Here is a 24,576-nt window from a genome sequence, read left to right on the forward strand (position 1 = left end):
ACCTGACTGTTATCTGCTGCACTCTACCTACCTGACTTATCTCCTGCACTCATCCTACCTGACTCTCTCTTACCTCCTGCACTCACATAGTATTATACCAGCTATTACAATCACTCTTGCAGAACCTGCCAAATCTTATCTGCCGCTCTTCCTTCTGCTCTCCTCATGATCTTCTGTATCTTCCTACATCTCATCATTCAGTATCTCCTGGTATCCGCATCCCCCCCCCCCCCCCCCGCCCCCTCCATGTACATTCCTTCTTCTCCTGATACTTGTTAATCCTCTCTTTATTGCACTGATACCCAATAACAGCCCCCATGTATAAAGCCCCCAGCCCTGCAAGCTCCCGCTATATCCCGGCTTTACTTCCCTCATCTGCTGCCCGTATCCTCCAATATCCGCATCAGGCCACATTGCTCTATGCCTTGTATCTAACCTCACTGACTCTATGACTTGTATCTAACCTCACTGACTCTATGACTTGTATCTAACCTCACTGACTCTATGACTTGTATCTAACCTCCCTGACTCTATGACTTGTATCTAACCTCACTGACTCTATGACTTGTATCTAACCTCACTGACTTCTCTATGACGTATCTAACCTCACTGACTCTATGACTTGTATCTAACCTTACTGACTTCTCTGACTTGTATCTAACCTAACTGACTTCTCAGACTTGTATCTAACCTCACTGACTTCTCTATGACGTATCTAACCTTACTGACTTCTCTGACTTGTATCTAACCTCACCGACTTCTCTATGATGTATCTAACCTTACTGACTTCTCTGACTTGTATCTAACCTTACTGACTTCTCTGACTTGTATCTAACCTAACTGACTTCTCTGACTTGTATCTAACCTCACCGACTTCTCTATGATGTATCTAACCTTACTGACTTCTCTGACTTGTATCTAACCTTACTGACTTCTCTGACTTGTATCTAACCTCACTGACTTCTCTATGACGTATCTAACCTCACTGACTTCTCTATGACGTATCTAACCTCACTGACTCTATGACTTGTATCTAACCTTACTGACTTCTCTGACTTGTATCTAACCTAACTGACTTCTCAGACTTGTATCTAACCTCACTGACTTCTCTATGACGTATCTAACCTTACTGACTTCTCTGACTTGTATCTAACCTCACCGACTTCTCTATGATGTATCTAACCTTACTGACTTCTCTGACTTGTATCTAACCTTACTGACTTCTCTGACTTGTATCTAACCTAACTGACTTCTCTGACTTGTATCTAACCTCACCGACTTCTCTATGATGTATCTAACCTTACTGACTTCTCTGACTTGTATCTAACCTTACTGACTTCTCTGACTTGTATCTAACCTCACTGACTTCTCTATGACGTATCTAACCTCACTGACTTCTCTATGATGTATCTAACCTTACTGACTTCTCTGACTTGTATCTAACCTTACTGACTTCTCTGACTTGTATCTAACCTCACTGACTTCTCAATGACGTATCTAACCTCACTGACTTCTCTATGACGTATCTAACCTAACTGACTTCTCTATGACGTATCTAACCTTACTGACTTCTCTGACTTGTATCTAACCTCACCGACTTCTCTATGACGTATCTAACCTCACTGACTTCTCTATGACGTATCTAACCTAACTGACTTCTCTATGACGTATCTAACCTTACTGACTTCTCTGACTTGTATCTAACCTCACCGACTTCTCTATGACGTATCTAACCTCACTGACTTCTCTATGACGTATCTAACCTAACTGACTTCTCTATGACGTATCTAACCTAACTGACTTCTCTGACTTGTATCTAACCTTACTGACTTCTCTGACTTGTATCTAACCTCACCGACTTCTCTATGACGTATCTAACCTCACTGACTTCTCTATGACGTATCTAACCTCACTGACTTCTCTGACTTGTATCTCACCTCACCGACTTTTCTATGACTTGTATCTAACCTTACTGACTTCTCTATGACGTATCTAACCTTACTGACTTCTCTATGACGTATCTAACCTCACTGACTTCTCTATGACGTATCTAACCTCACTGACTTCTCTATGACGTATCTAACCTCACTGACTTCTCTATGACGTATCTATCCTCACTGACTTCTCTATGACGTATCTAACCTCACTGACTTCTCTATGACGTATCTAACCTCACTGACTTCTCTATGATGTATCTAACCTCACTGACTTCTCTATGACGTATCTAACCTCACTGACTTCTCTATGACGTATCTAACCTCACTGACTTCTCTGACTTGTATCTAACCTCACTGACTTCTCTGACTTGTATCTAACCTCACTGACTTCTCAATGACGTATCTAACCTAACTGACTTCTCTATGACGTATCTAACCTCACTGACTTCTCTGACTTGTATCTAACCTCACCGACTTCTCTATGACGTATCTAACCTCACTGACTTCTCTATGACATATCTAACCTAACTGACTTCTCTGACTTGTATCTCACCTCACCGACTTTTCTATGACTTGTATCTAACCTTACTGACTTCTCTATGACGTATCTAACCTTACTGACTTCTCTATGACGTATCTAACCTCACTGACTTCTCTGACTTGTATCTATCCTCACTGACTTCTCTATGACGTATCTAACCTCACTGACTTCTCTATGATGTATCTAACCTTACTGACTTCTCTGACTTGTATCTAACCTTACTGACTTCTCTGACTTGTATCTAACCTCACTGACTTCTCTATGACGTATCTAACCTTACTGACTTCTCTATGACGTATCTATCCTCACTGACTTCTCTATGATGTATCTAACCTCAATGACTTCTCTGACTTGTATCTCACCTCACTGACTTCTCTATGATGTATCTAACCTAACTGACTTCTCTGACTTGTATCTAACCTAACTGACTTCTCTGACTTGTATCTAACCTCACTGACTTCTCTATGACGTATCTAACCTCACTGACTTCTCTATGACGTATCTATCCTCACTGACTTCTCTATGACGTATCTAACCTCACCGACTTCTCTATGACGTATCTAACCTCACTGACTTCTCTATGACGTATCTAACCTCACTGTCTTCTCTACAACATGTAGCTAACATAACTGACTTCCCTATGACTTGTATCTAACCTCACTGGCCCCACTGTCAGGTATCTAAGCTGGTGCATGTATCTAAGCTGCTGTATCATTAGTCACCTGGTCTCCCCCTTCTTTCTTGCCCGCAGACAAGCTGATGACCGTCCGGCGAGGAGACAAGGTTCCCATCAGCATCCAGGAGCACATGGCCATCAATGTGTGTCCCGGACCCATCCGACCCATCCAGCAAATCTCCGACTACTTCCCCAGATACACCCCGTGGCCAGAGGGGGCCCCATCTCCTACAGGACACCCCAACAATCTGTCACCACTGAACATACCGCAACCGCCGGCGGAACAAGTGGACGACACTGATGACCTGGACAACTATGACTCCGATGATGGCAGTACGTACAATCTACTATTCTCTGTTATCTGCCATTTCATGCTGGGAAGAGCTAACAAATTTGTTACGTGTAAATGCAAAGAAAACCATTGCTGGATTACGAGCTTCTCGTTACGTGTAAACGCCGCCGCTCAGCGCCTCTCATAGGAGGTCACACGCTGAGCGAGAAACCCGCCATCCAGCGATAATCCTTTCACTGAAAACGCTCTGTACAAGCGCTAACGACCTTAGCGGTGACGTCACAGTCGCTCGTACAGTCGTTTACATGGCTGTCGGCGCGAGTAAAGGGGCCATAACTGCATGGCAAGTGAATACAAACTATTGTTCTCTGTTATCAAGCATTTCAGGCTGACTGTAGTGTTGTTCAATGAAGTGAGCAACAGGAAGTGTAAAAACCTCCCGGACCCCATAATCACTGCTTTATATCACATATCTCCAGTGATGAGACTTTTCTTTATGTGACTGATAGCTGCTACTCTTATAACGTTCCAGCACTGATATATCCTCCAGAGACATTTACATCATATATGTGATATCAGCCGCCCCTCTAATAACGCTCCAGTACTGGTATATCCTCCAGAGACATATACATCATATATGTGACTGATGTCAGCTGCTCCTCTTCTAACGCTCCAGTACTGATATAACCTACAGAGACATTTACACCATATATGTGATATCAGCCGCCCCGCTAATAGCATTCCAGTACTGGTATATCCTCCAGAGACATATACATCACATATGTGACTGATATCAGCTGCCCCTCTTATAACGCTCCAGTACTGGTATATCCTCCAGAGACATATGCATCATATATGTGACTGATGTCAGCTGCTCCTCTTATAATGTTCCAGTACTGATATATCCTCCAGACTTATACATCATATATGTGACTGATATCAGCTGCTTGTCTTATAACGTTCCAGCACTGATATATCCTCCAGAGACATTTACATCATATATGTGACTGATATCAGCTGCTCCTCTTAAAACACTCCAGTACTGATATAACCCCCAGACATTTACATCATATGTGACTGATATCAGCTGCTCCTAATATAACGCTCCAGTACTGATATAACCTCTAGAGACATTTACATCATATAAGACCAATATTAGTAGCTCCTCTTATAACGCTCTAGTACTGATATAACCTCCGGAGACATATACATCATATATGTGATATGTTGCTCCTCTTATAACGCTCCAGTACTGATATAACCTCCAGATACATTTACATCATATATGTGATATCAGCTGCTCCTCTTATAACACTCCAGTACTCAAATATCCTCCAGACATTTACACCATATGTGATTGATACCAGCCGCTCCTCATATAATATTCCAATGTCAGTATATTCTCCAGAGACATTTACATCATATGTGATGTAATATCAGCTGCTCCTCTTATCGAACTCCGCAGTACTGATATAACCTCCAGATATTTTTTCATCTTATACCAATATTAGCCGGTCTTATAACGCTTCATTACTGATATAACCTCCAGAGACATTTACAACTTATAACTGATATTAGCTGCTCCAATAACGCTCCAGTACTGATATATCCTCCAGACATTTACATCATATGTGACTGTTATCAGTCGCTCCTCTTATAACGCTCCAGTACTGATATATCTTCCAGACATTTACATCATATGTGACTAATATCAGTTGCTCCTCTTATCGAACGCTGTAGTACTGGTATAACCTCCAGAAATTTTTGCATCTTATACCAATATTAGCCGCTCTTATAACGCTCCAGTACTGATATAACCTCCAGAGACATTTACATCATATATGTGACTGATATCAGCTGCTCCTCTTATCACGCTCCAGTACTGATATATCCTCCAGACATTTACATCATATGTGACTGATATCAGCCACTAGAGATGAGCGAACGTACTCGTTTCGAGTAATTACTCGATCGAGCACCGCGATTTTCGAGTACTTCCGTACTCGGGTGAAAAGATTCGGGGGGTGTCGGGGGGCGGGGGAGGCGTGGCGGAGCGGGGGGTAGCAGCAGGGAACAGGGGGGAGCCCTCTCTCTCTCCCTCTCCCCCCCCCCCACTCCCCGCTGCAACCCCCCACTCACCCACGGCGCCCCCCGAATCTTTTCGCCCGAGTACGGAAATACTCGAAAATCGCGGCGCTCGGGCAAAAAAGGGGAGTGGCAGAGTAGGTTCGCTCATCTCTATCAGCCACCCCTCTTATAACGCTCCAGTACTGATATAACGTACAGAGACATTTGTATCACACATATGACTGATATCACGCTGTAAGGCGGTCTCACATGAATGGGTCGGATTTCGCATGCAGATTCCCACAGCGGAAAACCTGCGATCATTCGCAGAAAGTAATTGTGAATGATCGCAGAAGATGGCAGATGTGAGTGTTTTTCCGTGAAGATGTACAGCGTATCGCCCGCTTGAGCCTGCCCTAAAGCTCCACACTTTAGGTGTAGTGGCCCTTTAAGAAGAAGAGCACCTCTTGAAGCGAGTAGACTGTTGCCATTTCCTGTGCTGTCTCTTTTTTCTCGGTGTGATGCTGCTGTCTCTCCACCTCTTGTGTCTCTTTGGATAAGAGAGCTTGTGTATATACTTATGGTGCCGTGCTATCATCATGTGGCCTCCCCTCATTGGGGGGATCACATCGCAGAGGATGATGAAGTCTATAATCCCCATTACATCAGCTGTATGGCGGTCCATTGTGACCGCAGGATATTACATGTGACCCCTCCTACCCCGTATCTGCTGCTTATATGGGGATATGTGATGGGGAAGATGTAACTGCTCTCCAGCTATCAATATTCCTATTCTTACACTTATTGGAACTGCAGTTTGTACTCCAGAGCTGCTCTTCCTGCCTTAACTGCAGAAAGGAAGTTGTAACCAGACCCTTTAAAGGGCCAGTGTCCAATAAAGCTTCATCATTATAAAATGCGTTAAGACTGGTGTATAAAATGCTGGTTTAAGTTAATTTTCTCGTCATTTTTAAGATCTCTTCTTGCTGTCAATGAATGGAAAAATTCTTGTACATATCCAGAGGCTGAATCCACCATCCTGACCTGATAGTCTCAGAACTAAGGGTGCTTTTACATGGGACGATCTTTTGGGCAACAGATGGCAGACCGCTCCTTCCAGCGATAATCGTTTACACATGAAACCCAATGACGAATGAGAAGTAAAAGCCTTCGTCGCTCAGCCGGTGATTTACGTGGAGCGATATCGTCAGATTCTCGCTGGATCCTGTGAATCCGAACAATAATCGTTCCGTGTAAAAGCAGCTTGGTACAATTATATCATGTCTAGACAATCCACTGTGGGATAAACACATGAGCAGCACAAAGTCTCTCCTGTCCTGATAGTTTGTTACAGTGTATCGGTGCAGGTAACACGTATCATCTAGGCTGCATACAATTGGATACAGCCATGGAGATTTATTTCCTCCTGCTCCCCTGACTCTTCCGCCTCCTCTGCTTCCTCCAGGTCTCCGTTGTCACAGTCCTATGCATCTTTTTGGGAGGCAGGCACTCCTAAACTGAAGGTACAATGGCCACATGACAGCCCACATACACCCTGGGAACTACATTCACAAGAAAAAGTAAATGAACCCTTTTGAAGTCTCTTCATTTGTTTAATGTGGTCTGATTGTATCACAAGTCACAATTATACCCAAGCACAATGTAAATAATAACAGAGATGGTTGTGCCGCTCATGTGTTTTATTGTAATCATCTACAGTGCAGGAAGACAAAAGTAAGTGAACCCTTGAACTTAATTACCTGTAGATTCTCCTTTAGCAAAATCACCTCCACCGAACGTTTCCTGTAGCTGAAAATAAGACCTGCACAACATTGAAGATGAATTTTGGACCATTTCTCTCTGCAAATGTGTTTCAGTTCATCAGTATTTCTGGGATGCCTTGTGTGCACATCTCTCTTCAGATCATGTCACAGCATTTCCATAGGGTTAAGGTCAGGACTCTGACTTGCCCAATCCAAAACACAAATTTTATTCTTTTCCTGGCATTCTTTAGTTTATTATTTAGGTGCTTATATTGATTATCTAGTTATATCTCCCAGTGACTCTTCAGGTTGAGGTCATGGACGGCGGCCCTTACATCCTCCTGTAGGATGTTCTGATTCACCTTAGAATTAATTGTTCCCTCTATGATCACAAGACGTCCAGGCCCTGAGGAGCAAAGTAGCCCCAGACCATGATGTCCCTCCACCATAGCCGCCAACCATAATCCCTCCTCCACCATAACCTCCGACAATGATGCTCTCTTCACCAAAGCCCCAAACCATGATGCTTCTCTATCATAGGCCCCAACCATAATGCCCCCTCCACCATAACTCCGAACCATGATGCCCCCTTCACCATAACTCCAAACCATGATGCCCACTCTACCATAACTCCAACTTCATGTGTTGTCCCTCCATGATCACTATTCTTGGTGTTTCTCTATTAGTGGATACATGACCGGAGGTTTCTGTAGTCTGTATGGTCTTCTGTAGGTCTTTTGCTGGTCCCCTTCGGTTCTTCCTCATTTCTTTCAGTATTGTCTGTTGTGCTCTTGGAGTTATATAACAGGACACTTCAAGAAAGAGTAGTGAAGTCCTGAATGTTCTCCATCTGTAGATAATAACTGGGGATTGGTGTACACCCAGGTCTATAGCTTCTGTAGCCTCTTCCACTTTCATGTGTCTCTATAACATATCTTCTAAAAGTTGCTAACATCGAGGCACTAACTAGTCTTTCCTGAGAAGAGCAGGACTATCAGCAACCACGCTTTGTGTGCCTTTACTTAATGAAAAAGCACCTGTGAAACTCACACTGCAAACCCTCTGAATAGAAATACTGTTTGCCTATTAACTCTTGGGGAAGTAAATAACTCAGGGGTTTGAGACTATAGTGAAGAGGACATCATAGTTTAGAGCTATGGTGAAGGGGACATCATAGTTTGGAGGTATGGTGAAGGGGACATCATAGTTTGGAGGTATGGTGAAGGGGACATCATAGTTTGGAGGTATGGTGAATGGACATCATAGTTTGGAGGTATGGTGAAGGGGACATCATAGTTTGGAGGTATGGTGAAGTGGACATCATAGTTTGGAGCTATGGTGAAGGGGCATCATGGTTTGAAGGAATGGTGAAGTGGACATCATAGTTTGGAGGTATGGTGAAGTGGACATCATAGTTTGGAGCTATGGTGAAAGGGACATCATAATTTAGAGCTATGGTGAAGGGGACATCATGCTTTGGGGCTATGATGGATTGGACATCATAGTTTAGAGCTATGGTGGAGGGGGCATCACGGTTTGGGGCATTTTGCGATCATAAAGAGAACAATGAATTCTAAAGTATATCAGAACAACTTACAGGAGGATGTAGGGGTGGCCGTCCATGACCTCAAGCTGAAGAGATGTAACAAGACAATGAACCAAAGCACATAAGTAATCACCTAAAGGAAGGTATAAAAAGATTTGTGTTCTGCAATGACCAAGCCAGAGTCCTGACCTTAATTGAGATGCTGTGAGCTGAAGAGGGCTGTGTATGCAAGGCATCCCAGAAATACTGATGAACTGAAACACATTTGCATAAAGGAAGGGTCCAAAATTCACCCTCAGTGTTGTGTATATCTTATTTCCAGCTAATGGAGATGTTTGGTGGAGTTGATCACTGCTAAAGGGGTATATCCAGGTTAGCATTTTTTCATCCTGCACAGTGGGTGGTTACAAAAAAAGACATGATGTATGACTGTCTGTTATTAGTTACATTGTATTTGTCTATAATTGGGACTTAGATACAATCAGACCACATTTTATTAGTGATCAATGCACAAATTCAGAGAATTCCAAAGGGTTCACTTACTTTTTCTTGCAACTGTGTTAACGCAATATTTACATTCATCCCAATGGGAGGTGCGGCCTATTAGTTATTATTATGATGAAGTACCAGCAGCCTGAGGTCATGCTCTATGGGGAAATACTGGGAGGGAAGAGAACGTACCCCCCACTCTTGTAGTTCCAAGACGAAGTCTTCAGATGGGAGATGTGCACGCTGCTCTGCAGTAAATGAGCCGCAGCCGCTCATCCTGTTACATCTTGACTAATGCTGTTAAGGTCAAGTCGTACCTGAGACGACACCTGCCATCACCTGGCGGAGACACAATGCCTTCATCAAATCCTGACATGAGACATGGACTATTACTCCGAACACCCAGCAGAGCGCTCTGTGTCTGCAGAACACAACTCTCCAATCAGCGGGTGTCGGACGCTCATTTCATCACTGCATTTACTAATCACATCTTGTCTTCTACTCTAGTCAGATCCAAAGCTGCACTTACAAGCCTACTAATTTCCTGCTAGCTCTCAGGCAGCAGGACCTCATGTTACCAAGCTGGTTCATTGTTTATGGGAGAAAGCTCTGCCGAGGTGCATTGTGTGAGCTGCTATAGAGCTAAACAGCAACTCCCACAATGCAATGGCTCTTGCTGCAATTCATCATGGGGTCCTAGATTTACTATGCTGACAAGACCTACGTAGCATCCAGAATAATGGTGATCGCAGTTTTGGATGTGAATGGAGTAGAGCCCATAATATACACTCATTGTCAAAAAATCCATCCCCTAGAAGTTGTTGGATGGGTGAAACTTTCTCTGTGTGATTGTAACATTGATATAAGCGATTACACATCAGAGCAAAAGGAGCATTTATTGTGGAGAACCGACCCCTTGTAGGGAGGCTTTATTACCCTGTTGTACCGCCTCTAGCTTGGTTACAATATGTGATACGAGTGGGCATGGAGGCTCTAGTACCCTGTTGTACCGCCTCTAGCTTGGATACAAGATGTGATACGGGCGGGCATGGAGGCTCTAGTACCCTGCAGTACCGCCTCTAGCGTGGATATGAGATGTGATACGGCGGGGCATGGAGGCTCCAATACCCTGTTGTACCACCTCTAGCTTGGATACAACATGGGATACGAGCGGGCATTGAGGCTCTAGTACCCTGTTGTACTACCTCTAGCTTGGATACAAGATGTGATACAGGCAGGCATGGAGGCTCTAATACCCTGTTGTATAGCCTCTAGCTTGGATACAAGATGTGATACGGCCGGGCATAAAGGCTCTAGCACCCTATTGGACCACCTGTAGCTTGGATACAATATGTAATACAGGTGGGCATGGAGGCTCTAGAACCCTGTAGTACCGCCTCCAGCTTGGATACAAGATATGATACAGGCGGGCATAGAGGCTCTATTACCCTGTTGTACCACCTCTAGCTTGGATACAAGATGTGATACAGGCAGCATGGAGGCTCTAGTATCCTGTTGTACCACCTCTAAGTTGGATGAAAGATGTGATACGGGTGGGCATGGAGGCTCTAGTACCCTGTTGTACCGCCTCTAGCTTGGATACAAGATGTGATACGGGTGGGCATGGAGGCTCTAGTACCCAGTTTTTCTGCTTCTAGCTTGGATATGAGATGTGATACGAGGGGTATGGAGGCTCTTGTACCCTGTTGTACCACCTCTAGCTTGGATACAAGATGTGATACAGGCGGGCATGGAGGCTCTTGTACCCTGTTGTACCACCTCTAGCTTGGATACAAGATGTGATACAGGTGGGCATGGAGGCTCTAGTACCCTGTTGCACTGCCTCTAGCTTATACAAGATGTGATACGGCGGGCATGGAGGCTCTAGTACCCTGTTGTACCGCCTCTAGCTTGGATACAAGATGTGATACGGTGGGCATTGAGGCATACAGGTTGTGTCTGGTATCCTCCACATATCGCTCCACATTTGCTGTAACTGAACCTCTAGATCGTGCAATTTATAGGCTGTTGAAGTTAACGTCTCAGATGGTTCCATATATTGACAGTAAACCTGGCAACCGGGCAGGCCACGGAAGTGTGGTAATGTTGTGGTACAGCCCGGTGGGGACAATTCATCGATACGACCATCCAGCTTCTCACATCCCAATAATGCGCCCCCCTCTGGTAACGGGGTGACATCTTTTCTCTGCATCCTAGAGGCGTCTAGTGGCCAACAAGCTCTACAGAAGTGGAAGAAGAGGTCACTACACACAAGGAGCCTCCGAGAGCCTCTTATAGGCCAAGAAGGAACCACTTGTAGGACCTCCGGTGACAAGACCGTCCATCTAATCACCACAACTCAAACCATTACAGATCTGCCTGAGATGGAACTGCAGGACGGGTTATACGGCAGAGCGACAACTTCTACTGGGGCGGGGGTGTTTTTAACAATGAGTGTATAACAGCAGAATTTTGAATGCAGCTCTGGATGTGACTGAAGTAGAAGTCATGATATAATAGCAGAATTTAGCAATACAGCTTTGGATGTGAATGGAGTAGAACACATGATATACAAGGGGACGCTGATAAGTCCTCGGTTTTGACGAGAAAAAATTGAGATAGAACAATGACATTTCAGAGTTATTTTTCGTGACCTCCTCGGGTATCAGCGCCCTTCTGACTGCGGTGCTGAAACTTCTTCATCCCTTATAGTTAGAATTCCGTTTAGTTGGGCGGAAAACCAGGCGACAGCCTCTGCAATAGCATCAAAAATTAAGGAAAATTTGGCTCTTTTGAGGTTTCTTCAAATCAGTAAAAAGATCATAGCCTGAAGATGCCAGAACAAGTGAGAAAGGAGGATGATCCACAGGCTGAACTAGATGGACATTGTCTCCCTTCAGCCTAACACACCATGCTACTATGACCCAGCACCTTGAGGCCCAGGTCAGCCAGCTTGCTCCGGGTGATGGCCGCTGTGAGCAATAAGCCATTGTCGGGAAGGAACACAACTTTCTGCACCTTTCAAGCTTCAATGTCTCCTTCAATTTACCCAGAAGTGTTGTGTAATAGACAGCCATGATAGTAGACCACCAATAGTATCCCATCCTTATACCTTGGATGGCGACTTCTGCGCTCTGAACGTCTTTGGACGCGGGAACCCACGGTGTCTCCATTCTTTGACTACTGTTTTGTCTTAGGATCATACATAAAGGTCTACGTCTCATCCACCACCACCAGTTGGGACGCTGGCAGGCTTGCACTCAGACATACCTTGGATCTGCTGACAGACATGTTGGGACCCACTTGGCAGACACCCTCCTCATGTCATTGGGGGTAATAGGCTGAACTGGATGGACTTATGTCTTCTTTCGGCCTTACATACTATGTTTCTATGTCCGGATGATCGTGAATTATGGATCCAGCTCTTGAAATGTTCAGAGCCTCAGCTATTGTCTTAGGAGAAATTGTCTGGTCTTCCAGAATCGTGTCATGGAGGGCGTCTCTAGTGTCTGGAACGGTCACCACTGGGGTCTCTTGGAAACATCTTCATTGTTGGTGTCGAAGTGGCCGGTTGTAAATTTGGCAACCCAATTTTTAACTGTGCAGTATGAAGGCTTGTTGCCTAATGTTTGCATCATCCGTGTCACCGTGAATATCTTTAGCCGACATCCCTTTCACCTCTTATTCACATGACCGCAGCTATTGTAGCCGAACATCTGAAGCATCAGATTACAATGTATTCAGGCAGATGAGCAACTTTTAGGCTCTTAACAAATAGCACGAAAATAGCGACCAATTTTTTTTGGTGCTTGAAAGGACCGGTCTTGCCCTATCTTTGACAGAGATACACTGGAAGCTCCCATAGACGTCTATGGAAGCTAAAAAATAGGCAGGGGAGGGAGTTTAGCTGCGTCCAGGGCTGGGAAAAGATTACGGCTGCCTCTATTTAACCATTAGAGGTCATTCCAAGGATTTTTGCTAATTGAACTTTCATTAATATGAAAACAAAGATCTGAGTCCCCTTCTTTGTCCCAGTGGGCACAGAGGGCTTCACAACTGGGCTGCTTTGAAGAAACTTCAAACAATTTCAGCTTGGGTCCATGAACTTCACCCCATGCGCTCTACTAACTCATAAGTCCCCTACATACTCTACTCCCCCAATGCTTCCAAAAACCAATCCTCAGGTGAAACCTCCAACGTTTGGGGAATTTAGATAATTTTCTCATTTACCGCCTTCAGAGCTTATTCAGACGACCTTATATCGGCCGGGTTTTCACGCCCAGCTGATATACAGCGTCCTTCTCTGCAGGGGGAGGATGCTGGAAGGGCCCGGAGCAGTGCACAGAGCTCCCGCCCCCTCTCCACCCTCTCTCCGCCCCTTGCCACTATTTGCAATAGAAGGGGGCGGGATGGGGAAGAGCTAAGTCCCGGAACTTAGCTCCGCCCCCTCCTACTGCAAATAGTGCCAAGGGGCGGAGAGGGGGAGGGAGCTCAGTGCACTGCTCCCGGCTGTTCCAGCCTCCTCCCCCTGAAGAGAGGGACGCCGTATATCAGCCGGGCATGAAAACCCAACCGATATACGGACGTCTGAATGCGCCCTAACAGCGACAGAATCTTCTAGACACGATTGCCCTAATTAGTGACCCTATTACCCTATTTTTTTTCTGTTTTGTTCATCTTAAATCCCAAATATCATTACTGCAGGACGGTAATGACTTAAATAATACTAATCTAATTGCCACTTTATGTTAACAAGTAATTACACATATACCTACCGTTAGGGTCCTGCGCGTTCCGCCTCTTCCAGGTCCTTCAACCTGAACTAACATTAATGTATCTGTGATATACGGACCCTCTATAGCCAGTTAAGCTATATACATGGGCGGTTTTATATATATGACCGATGGTCCCTGTAAAATACAACCTGCGCATTGTCCTACTGTGGTCCACGTGAGGGACCAGTATTGGACATGCAGCGTCCCGCAGGTGGCGGAGGGCACATATGTGTTGTCCGATGCATCTTGGGCACAACTTGCACACGCCCGTGTAAATGGGCCCTTATGACATTCACCCAGAGCCCTTGTACTTGTCACTGTCAGCTGCGTGTTGTCTACAATGATGGGCCTGTGCTCCTGTCCTGTGATGAGGACAATAGTGCCCCCAGTGGTCAATTAATGAAAGCTAGGCTCAGTGCTTGCAGTTCGTGTCGGTGGGGACGGGGTTGTCCGCTCGCTGACACTTTATCTTCTTCTCTCTGCAGCTTCGCTGGGGACTCTGGAGTTTGAATTATTGTACGACCAAGAGAAATGTATCCTACAGTGCGACATCCTGAGAGCGAAGGTGAGCCGAGTGCCAGGAGGAGGGAGAGAGGGATGTAATGAGACTGTCCCTTCTAATGAGATGTCTGCTGACAACTGCAGCGTGTGATGCCTTGTATAATCCTGTTATAATTACCACGGAGGGACGGCGGATGTGAACATGTGTCTGCACAGCGCCGTCATCAATTATACAGCGGGAAGGATGGCGGCACTGCGCTGACAGACAGGCGCGACTCAGGATGTGCCATCATGCGGGATGTACTTCTCTGACAGAATCACAGATCACAGGCTTAGATACAGAAGCTAAACACATAGTATCACACATCAGAGGCTTAGATAGACAGTATCATATGTGACAGGATTAGATACACGGCTCAGCAGACAGTATCACACATGATAGGGTTAGATACACGGCTCAGCAGACAGTATCACACATGATGGGATTAGATACACGGCTCAGCAGACAATATCACACATGATGGGATTAGATACATGGCTCAGCAGACAGTATCACACATGATGGGATTAGATACATGGCTCAGCAGACAGTATCACACATGATGGGATTAGATACACGGCTCAGCAGACAGTATCACACATGATGGGATTAGATACACGGCTCAGCAGACAATATCACACATGATGGGATTAGATACATGGCTCAGCAGACAGTATCACACATGATGGGATTAGATACATGGCTCAGCAGACAGTATCACACATGATGGGATTAGATACACGGCTCAGCAGACAGTATCACACATGACAGGATTAGATACATGACTCAGCAGACAGTATCACACATGATAGGATTAGATACACAGCTCAGCAGACAGTATCACACAGGATAGGATTAGATACACGGCTCAGCAGACAGTATCACACATGATAGGATTAGATACACGGCTCAACAGACAGTATCACACATGATAGGATTAGATACACGGCTCAGCAGACAGTATCACACATGATAGGATTAGATACACGGCTCAGCAGACAGTATCACACATGATAGGATTAGGTACACGGTTCAGCAGACAGTATCACACATGATAGGATTAGATACACGGCTCAGCAGACAGTATCACACATGATGGGATTAGATACACGGCTCAGCAGACAGTATCAGACAGGATAGGATTAGATACACGGCTCAGCAGACAGTATCACACATGACGGGATTAGATACACAGCTCAGCAGACAGTATCACACACAATGGGATTAGATACACGGCTCAGCAGACAGTATCACACATGATAGGATTAGATACACGGCTCAGCAGACAGTATCACACAGGATAGGATTAGATACACGGCGCAACAGACAGTATCACACATAATAGGATTAGATACAGCAGCTCAGAAGACAGTATCACATATGTAGGATTAGATACACGGCTCAGCAGACAGTATCACACGATAGGATTAGATACAGCAGCTCAGAAGACAGTATCACATATGTAGGATTAGATACTGGGGCTGAGAAGACAATATCCCGCAAGAGAGGCTTAGATACAGCATCTCAGTTGACAATACCACACTTGATAGGATTAGAATTAATATCACACATGAGAATATTAGATATAGCAGGCAATATCACACCTGATAATATTAGATACAGCAGGCAATATCACACATGATGGAATTAGATACAGCAGGCAATATCACACATGATAATATCAGATACAGCAGGCAATATCACACATGATGGAATTAGATACAACAGGCAATATCACACCTGATAATATTAGATATAGCAGGCAATATCACACATGATGGAATTAGATACAACAGGCAATATCACACCTGATAATATTAGATATAGCAGGCAATATCACACCTGATAATATTAGATACAGCAGGCAATATCACACATGATGGAATTAGATACAACAGGCAATATCACACCTGATAATATTAGATATAGCAGGCAATATCACACATGATGGAATTAGATACAACAGGCAATATCACACCTGATAATATTAGATATAGCAGGCAATATCACACCTGATAATATTAGATACAGCAGGCAATATCACACATGATGGAATTAGATACAACAGGCAATATCACACCTGATAATATTAGATATAGCAGGCAATATCACACCTGATAATATCAGATACAGCAGGCAATATCACACATGATGGAATTAGATACAACAGGCAATATCACACCTGATAATATTAGATATAGCAGGCAATATCACACCTGATAATATTAGATACAGCAGGCAATATCACACATGACAGGCACTCACAACTTTACAGGGAAGTAAAGAGGGAAAGGCAAGATCTATCTAAACCCAACCCCAATCAGTCCCCACCTTCACCACGCCAAGTCTATCAGGGAAAGGTGATTTTAGGGGTGGGACTCAAAATTTTAGTAACGCGTTCCCTACCAGGGTGATTAAATTATGTATGTGAAATGCCTGCAATGTAGAACGCCGCAGACAATTACCCCTAAACTGATGGTCCAAATATTACACTACTCCAAATATATATCATAGCGTAATCATTAACAGTTCATTACATGAGTACAGCACCAGAACCAAGCTCAGTACAAAAATATAGCACCAGACCCAAGATCAGTACAGCGAAAAATTGTAAGTCAAGTTATTTAAGTTTGTACTTCCTAATACGACCTGCATGATGGGAGTTGTAACAAGAATGCTGCTACCCATCATTGCTCTACATACCGTGACTACAGGACTGATCAGAGGCAGAAAAAACAATGATACTGTGACTCACATGTGACGTCATCACTAATCAGTGCTGTGCTTTTCTTCTCCATCCAGTCCAGACCAACATGACAGCTTCTATTGGAAACAACTTGTCTCTTCAGAGATTACCACACACATGTCTTTGGTTCTTTGCCTTTAATACCTATAGTAAGATAAACATGTAATAGTGCCACCCATGGTTTCCCCTAAATACTGTATAGCAGTGCAGCTCACAGCGCCCCCGGTAATGAATAACCAGCCGCACTATCACCTGTAATGAGCAATGATCCGCACTGTGTCCCTGTAGTAATAAATAGCTATAAAGTCACCTTTAAGGAATACACTCATTGTCATTAACCCCCCCCCCCCCCCGCCCCAGTAGAAGTTGTCGCTCTGCCGTATAACCCGTCCTGCGGCTCCATCTCAGGCAGATCTGTAATGATGGGAGTTGTGGTGATTAGATGGACGGTCTTGTCCCCGGAGGTCCTACAAGTGGTTCCTTCTTGGCCTATAAGAGGCTCTCGGAGGCTCCTTGTGTGTAGTGACCTCTTCTTCCGCTTGTGTAGAGCTTGTTGGCCACTAGACGCCTCCACGGCAGTATCACACATGATAGGATTAGATACGGCAGTATTACGTATGCTAGGATTAGATACTGCAGGCAATATCACACATGATAGGATGAGATTCAGTAGGTGGTATAATACATGATAGGATTAGATACAAGAGACAGTATCACACATGACAGGATTAGATGCGGCAGGCAGTATTACACATGATCGGATTAGATACAGCAGTATCACACTTGCTAGGATTAGATACGGGAGGCAGTATAAGACATGCTAGGATTAGATTCGGCAGGCAGTATCACACATGATAGGTTCAGATACAGCAGTATTACACATCATAGGATTAGATACAACAGTATTACATCATAGGATTAGATACGGTAGGCAGTATCACACATGGAAGGATTAGATATGGCAGTATTACACATCATAGGATTAGATACGGCAGTATTACACATCATAGGATTAGATACGGCAGGCAGTATCACACATGAAAGGATTAGATATGGCAGGTAGTATCACACATGATAGGATTAGATACAGCAGGCAGTATCACATATGATAGGATTAGATATGGCAGTATCATACATGATAGGATTAGATACGGAAAGTAGTATCACACATGATAGGATTAGATACGGCAGGCAGTATCACACATGATAGGATTAGATACGGCAGGCTGTATCACACATGATAGGATTAGATACAGCAGACAGTATCACACATGATAGGATTGAATACAGCAGGCAGTATCACACATGATAGGATTAGATACGGCAGGCTGTATCACACATGATAGGATTAGATACAGCAGACAGTATCACACATGATAGGATTGAATACAGCAGGCAGTATCACACATGATAGGATTAGATATGGCAGTATCACACATGATAGGATTAGATACGGCAGGCTGTATCACACATGATAGGATTAGATACAGCAGACAGTATCACACATGATAGGATTGAATACAGCAGGCAGTATCACACATGATAGGATTAGATATGGCAGTATCACACATGATAGGATTGAATACAGCAGGCAGTATCACACATGATAGGATTAGATATGGCAGTATCACACATGATAGGATTAGATATGGCAGTATCACACATGATAGGATTAGATATGGCAGTATCACACATTGTCCCCTGTTATACGGGGCAGGTTACACTCAGCGTGATCATCTATACGTTCTTTGGGCGATGGTCGTCATCAGACTGTCTTGTGGGGGGCCGCAGTCAGAGGGGACGGGTACAGCTGAGGACAGACCCCCACAAACAGAGAGGCAATGTGTCTACTCTGTGTGTATTGTCACCGCTGCAGGTATTGATCGCCCGCTTTCCTCCGGGTAATGACCTGACAGGGTGATTTATCCCGGCCCGCAGAGACCGGAGCGCCCGATCAATAATAATCCAACCTATAAACTACTAAATTCAATTTATAAAGGTAAACGGAGGCAACGAAACGCGTGGGCCCCGCTGCGGGGTCTTATTATAGAGCATAGAATCTCCTGGAGGGCGGGGTCCTACTGGGCCCCCCAGACCCGCTGTGACCTCTGCACCCCTGTAGCTACGCCGCACACTGGGTTTTATCGCTCATGTTGGACCTCATGAGCCGCAGACGGAAGGTCAGTTCTCCGAGGCGTCCTGTCAGTGCTGTAGGGTCAGGGAGGTCAGGGCGCCGGGTCCAAAATCAAGGGGGACATACATATTGACCTTGGGTCTTCCCTCCTGCCACTGTGGGCACTGGGTCCAATTACTATGCCACCTAAATGCTGCCACATTTTTGGTGTAGGGGTAGATCGGGTGAGATGTTTGGATATAATGGGGTCCCTGTTCCATATACTGAGGACTTGGCTGAGTGTTTTACTTGCAGATCCTTCCATAAAGGGATCGATCACCAAGGTCCTAGAAGGCCTGATGGTGGCACAGCTGCACCCCAAAGTGGCCCCTCAAGCCTTGCGCCCCCCGCCCTAAGGAGTCATTGTCGAGGATCATGTGACTCCCATTGAGAAGGGTAATGGGCTCAACCTTCACTTGGCCAAGCTGTCCAACCTGTGGCCCTCCAGTTGCCCTGAGACTACTACTCCCAGCATGCCCAGTGTCAGCGACCGTACAACATTACTCTTTTCTCTGGGCGGCAGCAGTGGAGCAGGCGTTCGGGGGCAGCCGGCTGTATAATGCTTTCATCCCAAGATTAGCGATATCCTGTGCCAGCGGCTGCGAGGATGAGGGCTCATTCTTGGCAGGATCTGGAGCTGCGGATTTCATGGGTTGTGGTTACCTAGAATGAGGGTGGTGGGCACAGAGACACCTTCATGGGGAGGGCAGGAGCTCTGATTGTAAGACCCCCATAAATATCCCAGTGGTAGATAACCAGTGGCCCCTACAAACTCCCAGCGGGTCCTATCAGTCCGAGAACCTGTGGCCCTTGAGATGTTCTGACATGACATCTTGCTCCTTCGTCCCCTGGGAGTTGTAGTCCGATGACCACCAGAGAGGTATAAGATGAGTTATAGCAGCCATCATGTGGGGTAACAGGTGGAGTGATGGGAAGCAGGGGAGGGCGGTATAACATTACAGGAGGCGGTGTAGTGCAAGTACTCGGCTATCCCCGCAGTCCTGTCGAAATGAAGTATCAGCAATGGACATGCTCGACCACCGCTCCATTCATGAACGTCTGAAACCCCTGTCTTCTGGATTGGGGGTCCCAGAGCTCTCTGTCTAGAGGAAATAAAGTTTAACCATCATAGACCGGGATTCTTTTCTGTAAGAGCAGTGAGACTATGGATGGGCTGATGGTGGAGGGGCCCGGATGCCTGTCTTGAAAAAGATACATGGGGACCATGGAAAAGTAGCCGGCACGGCACTCTTACGGAAACTGTCAAAAAGAGAATGTCCTTGTTGCCCTAGCAACCAATCACAGCTCAGCTTTCATTTCTTATACTGCTGAGGTAAAATGTAAGCTGTGCTGTTATTGGTTGCTACATTCTCTTATAGACATCCTTGATAAGAGTGTGGCCCCTGTCTTATACTAGAAGTGCTGGGTACTAAACGTATGGAGAACGGTTGTTGATGCGGGATTTATTCTGATTCCCAGATTTGGAGTCAGGAAGGAATCTTTTCCCAGCATATGGGACAATCTGCAGTCACCTCATAGGGGGGTTTGCTTTTTCTGGATCAACACAGTCGGGTGACATGTTGGGCTGATGGGTTGTTGGCTGCTGTCAGCCTTATCAGCTATATCACTGATTATGTGATTTGTGGAAGGGGCTGACAGCTTGTCATATAAGTAACTCACTGAATATATAGATTGTTCATTGTCTTCATCATCATTACTACCCTCATCATCAATATGATCATCATCACCATCAATATTCTCACCATCATCATCATCACTACCCTCATCATCAATATTATCATCATCATCAATATTCTCACCATCATCATCATCACTACCCTCATCATCAATATTATCATCATCATCAATATTCTCACCATCATCATCATCACTACCCTCATCATCAATATTATCATCATCATCAATATTCTCACCATCATCATCATCACTACCCTCATCATCAATATTATCATCATCATCATCATCAATATTCTCACAATCATCATCATTACTACCCTCATCATCAATATTATCATCAATATTCTCACAATCATCATCACTACCCTAATCATCAATATGATGATCATCATCACCATCAATATTCTCACCATCATCATCATCACTACCCTCATCATCAATATTATCATCATCATCAATATTCTCACAATCATCATCATCACTACCCTCATCATCAATATTATCATCAATATTCTCACAATCATCATCATCACTACCCTCATCATCAATATGATGATCATCATCACCATCAATATTCTCACCATCATCATCATCACTACCCTCATCATCAATATTATCATCATCATCATCAATATTCTCACAATCATCATCATCACTACCCTCATCATCAATATTATCATCAATATTCTCACAATCATCATCATCACTACCCTCATCATCAATATGATGATCATCATCACCATCAATATTCTCACAATCATCATCACTACCCTCATCATCAATATTATCATCATCATCATCAACATTCTCACAATCATCATCATCACTACCCTCATCATCAATATTATCATCAATATTCTCACAATCATCATCATCACTACCCTCATCATCAATATGATGATCATCATCACCATCAATATTCTCACAATCATCATCATCACTACCCTCATCATCAATATTATCATCATCATCATCAATATTCTCACAATTATCATGATCGCTACCCTCCTCGTCAACGCCGTTATCATCACGCTCAGCTGCAGAAGCCCCCTCACCATCACTATTCACATCACCACCATCATCACCACTGCGTTCATTATAACTATCACTGTTATCATCACAACCATTGTCACTATTATCAGTCTCTGGTCGTGTCGTTGCTGTGTATTATTACCTCTAAGTAGTGAGAGAGATGGAGAGGACGGGTACAGCGCCCCCTGTGTCAGGGTGAGCGGATAGAGGGAACTAATAACATAATGGTGAGGGGCACACTTCGGACTTTGCTGAAGCCCCCTCCTTTATGTACAGCTCTGTTTTTGTTGGATGGTTTGTCGGCCTTAACCTTTTACTTGTCATTAACCATCGTGGAGTAATAATCATTGTTATCGCATGTGTAGCTGTGCCCGACATTGTGTCTATTGTGTTGTATACGGCTGCTGTGTAGTATACGGCTGTTGTGTTGTATGTGGCTGTTGTGTTGTATACGGCTGCTGTGTAGTATACGGCTGTTGTGCTGTATATGGCTGTTGTGTAGTATACGGCTGTTGTGTTGTATATGGCTGTTGTGTTGTATACGGCTGTTGTGTTGTATACGGCTGTTCTGTAGTATACAGCTGTTGTGTTATATACGACTGTTGTGCAGTATATGGCTGTTGTGTTGTACACGGCTGTTGTGTTGTACACGGCTGTTGTGTTGTATATGGCTGCAGTGTTGTTTACGGCTGTTGTATTGTATACGGCTGTTGTATTGTATATGCCTGTTGTGTTATATATGGCTGTTGTGTTGTATACGGCTGTTGTGTTGTATACGGCTACTGTGCTGTTTACGGCTGTTGCGTTGTTTACGGCTGTTGCGTTGTATACGGCTGTTGTGTTGTATAAGGCTGCTGTGTTGTATATGCCTGTTGTGTTATATACGACTGTTGTGGTGTATACGGCTGTTGGGTTGTATACGGCTGCTGTGTAGTATACGGCTGTTGTGTTGTATACGGCTGTTGTGTTGTATGTGGCTGTTGTGTTGTATACGGTTGTTGTGTTGTATACGCTGTTGTGTTATATATGGCTGTTGTGTAGTATGTGGCTGTTGCATTGTATACGGCTGTTGTGTTGTATACGGCTGTTGTGTTGTATATGGCTGTTGTATTGTATGCGGCTGTTGTGTTGTATATGGCTGTTGTGTTGTACACGGCTGTTGTGTTGTATATGCCTGTTGTGTTATATATGGCTGTTGTGTTGTATATGGCTGTTGTGCTGTATACGGCTACTGTGTTGTTTACGGCTGTTGTGTTGTATACGGCTGTTGTGTTGTATATGGCTGTTGTGTTGTACACGGCTGTTGTGTTATATAGGGCTGTTGTTTTGTATATGGCTGTTGTATTGTATACGGCTGTTGTGTTGTATATGCCTGTTGTGTTATATACGGTTGTTGTGTTGTATACGGCTGTTGTGTTGTATACGGCTGTTCTGTAGTATACAGCTGTTGTGTTATATACGACTGTTGTGCAGTATATGGCTGTTGTGTTGTACACGGCTGTTGTGTTGTACACGGCTGTTGTGTTGTATATGGCTGCAGTGTTGTTTACGGCTGTTGTATTGTATACGGCTGTTGTATTGTATATGCCTGTTGTGTTATATATGGCTGTTGTGTTGTATACGGCTGTTGTGTTGTATACGGCTACTGTGCTGTTTACGGCTGTTGCGTTGTTTACGGCTGTTGCGTTGTTTACGGCTGTTGCGTTGTATACGGCTGTTGTGTTGTATAAGGCTGCTGTGTTGTATATGCCTGTTGTGTTATATACGACTGTTGTGGTGTATACGGCTGTTGGGTTGTATACGGCTGCTGTGTAGTATACGGCTGTTGTGTTGTATACGGCTGTTGTGTTGTATGTGGCTGTTGTGTTGTATACGGTTGTTGTGTTGTATACGCTGTTGTGTTATATATGGCTGTTGTGTAGTATGTGGCTGTTGCATTGTATACGGCTGTTGTGTTGTATGCGGCTGTTGTGTTGTATATGGCTGTTGTGTTGTACACGGCTGTTGTGTTGTATATGCCTGTTGTGTTATATATGGCTGTTGTGTTGTATACGGCTGTTGTGCTGTATACGGCTACTGTGTTGTTTACGGCTGTTGTGTTGTATACGGCTGTTGTGTTGTATACGGCTGTTGTGTTGTACATGGCTGTTGTGTTATATAGGGCTGTTGTTTTGTATATGGCTGTTGTATTGTATATGGCTGTTGTGTTGTATATGCCTGTTGTTTTATATACGGTTGTTGTGTTGTATACGGCTGTTGTGTTATATATGACTGTTGTGTTGTATAAGGCTGTTGTGTTG

The 24,576-nt window shown here is 44.4% G+C and overlaps 1 protein-coding gene across 1 annotated transcript in view; it reads left to right on the top strand.

Moving 5' to 3' along the window:
* DOC2A (double C2 domain alpha) overlaps nucleotides 1-24,576 on the top strand; it is a 58,896-nt gene that overhangs the window by 4,563 nt on the left and 29,757 nt on the right. Inside the window, exons 2-3 of the mRNA XM_066576891.1 lie at nucleotides 3,230-3,487; nucleotides 14,572-14,651. Of these exons, the coding sequence (XP_066432988.1) occupies nucleotides 3,238-3,487; nucleotides 14,572-14,651 (330 nt within the window). The 5' untranslated portion in view covers nucleotides 3,230-3,237. The remainder of the gene's footprint in view (nucleotides 1-3,229; nucleotides 3,488-14,571; nucleotides 14,652-24,576) is intronic.

The sequence above is a fragment of the Eleutherodactylus coqui genome, chromosome 8 (assembly GCF_035609145.1).
Source record: "Eleutherodactylus coqui strain aEleCoq1 chromosome 8, aEleCoq1.hap1, whole genome shotgun sequence".
NCBI classification, from domain to species: domain Eukaryota; kingdom Metazoa; phylum Chordata; class Amphibia; order Anura; family Eleutherodactylidae; genus Eleutherodactylus; species Eleutherodactylus coqui.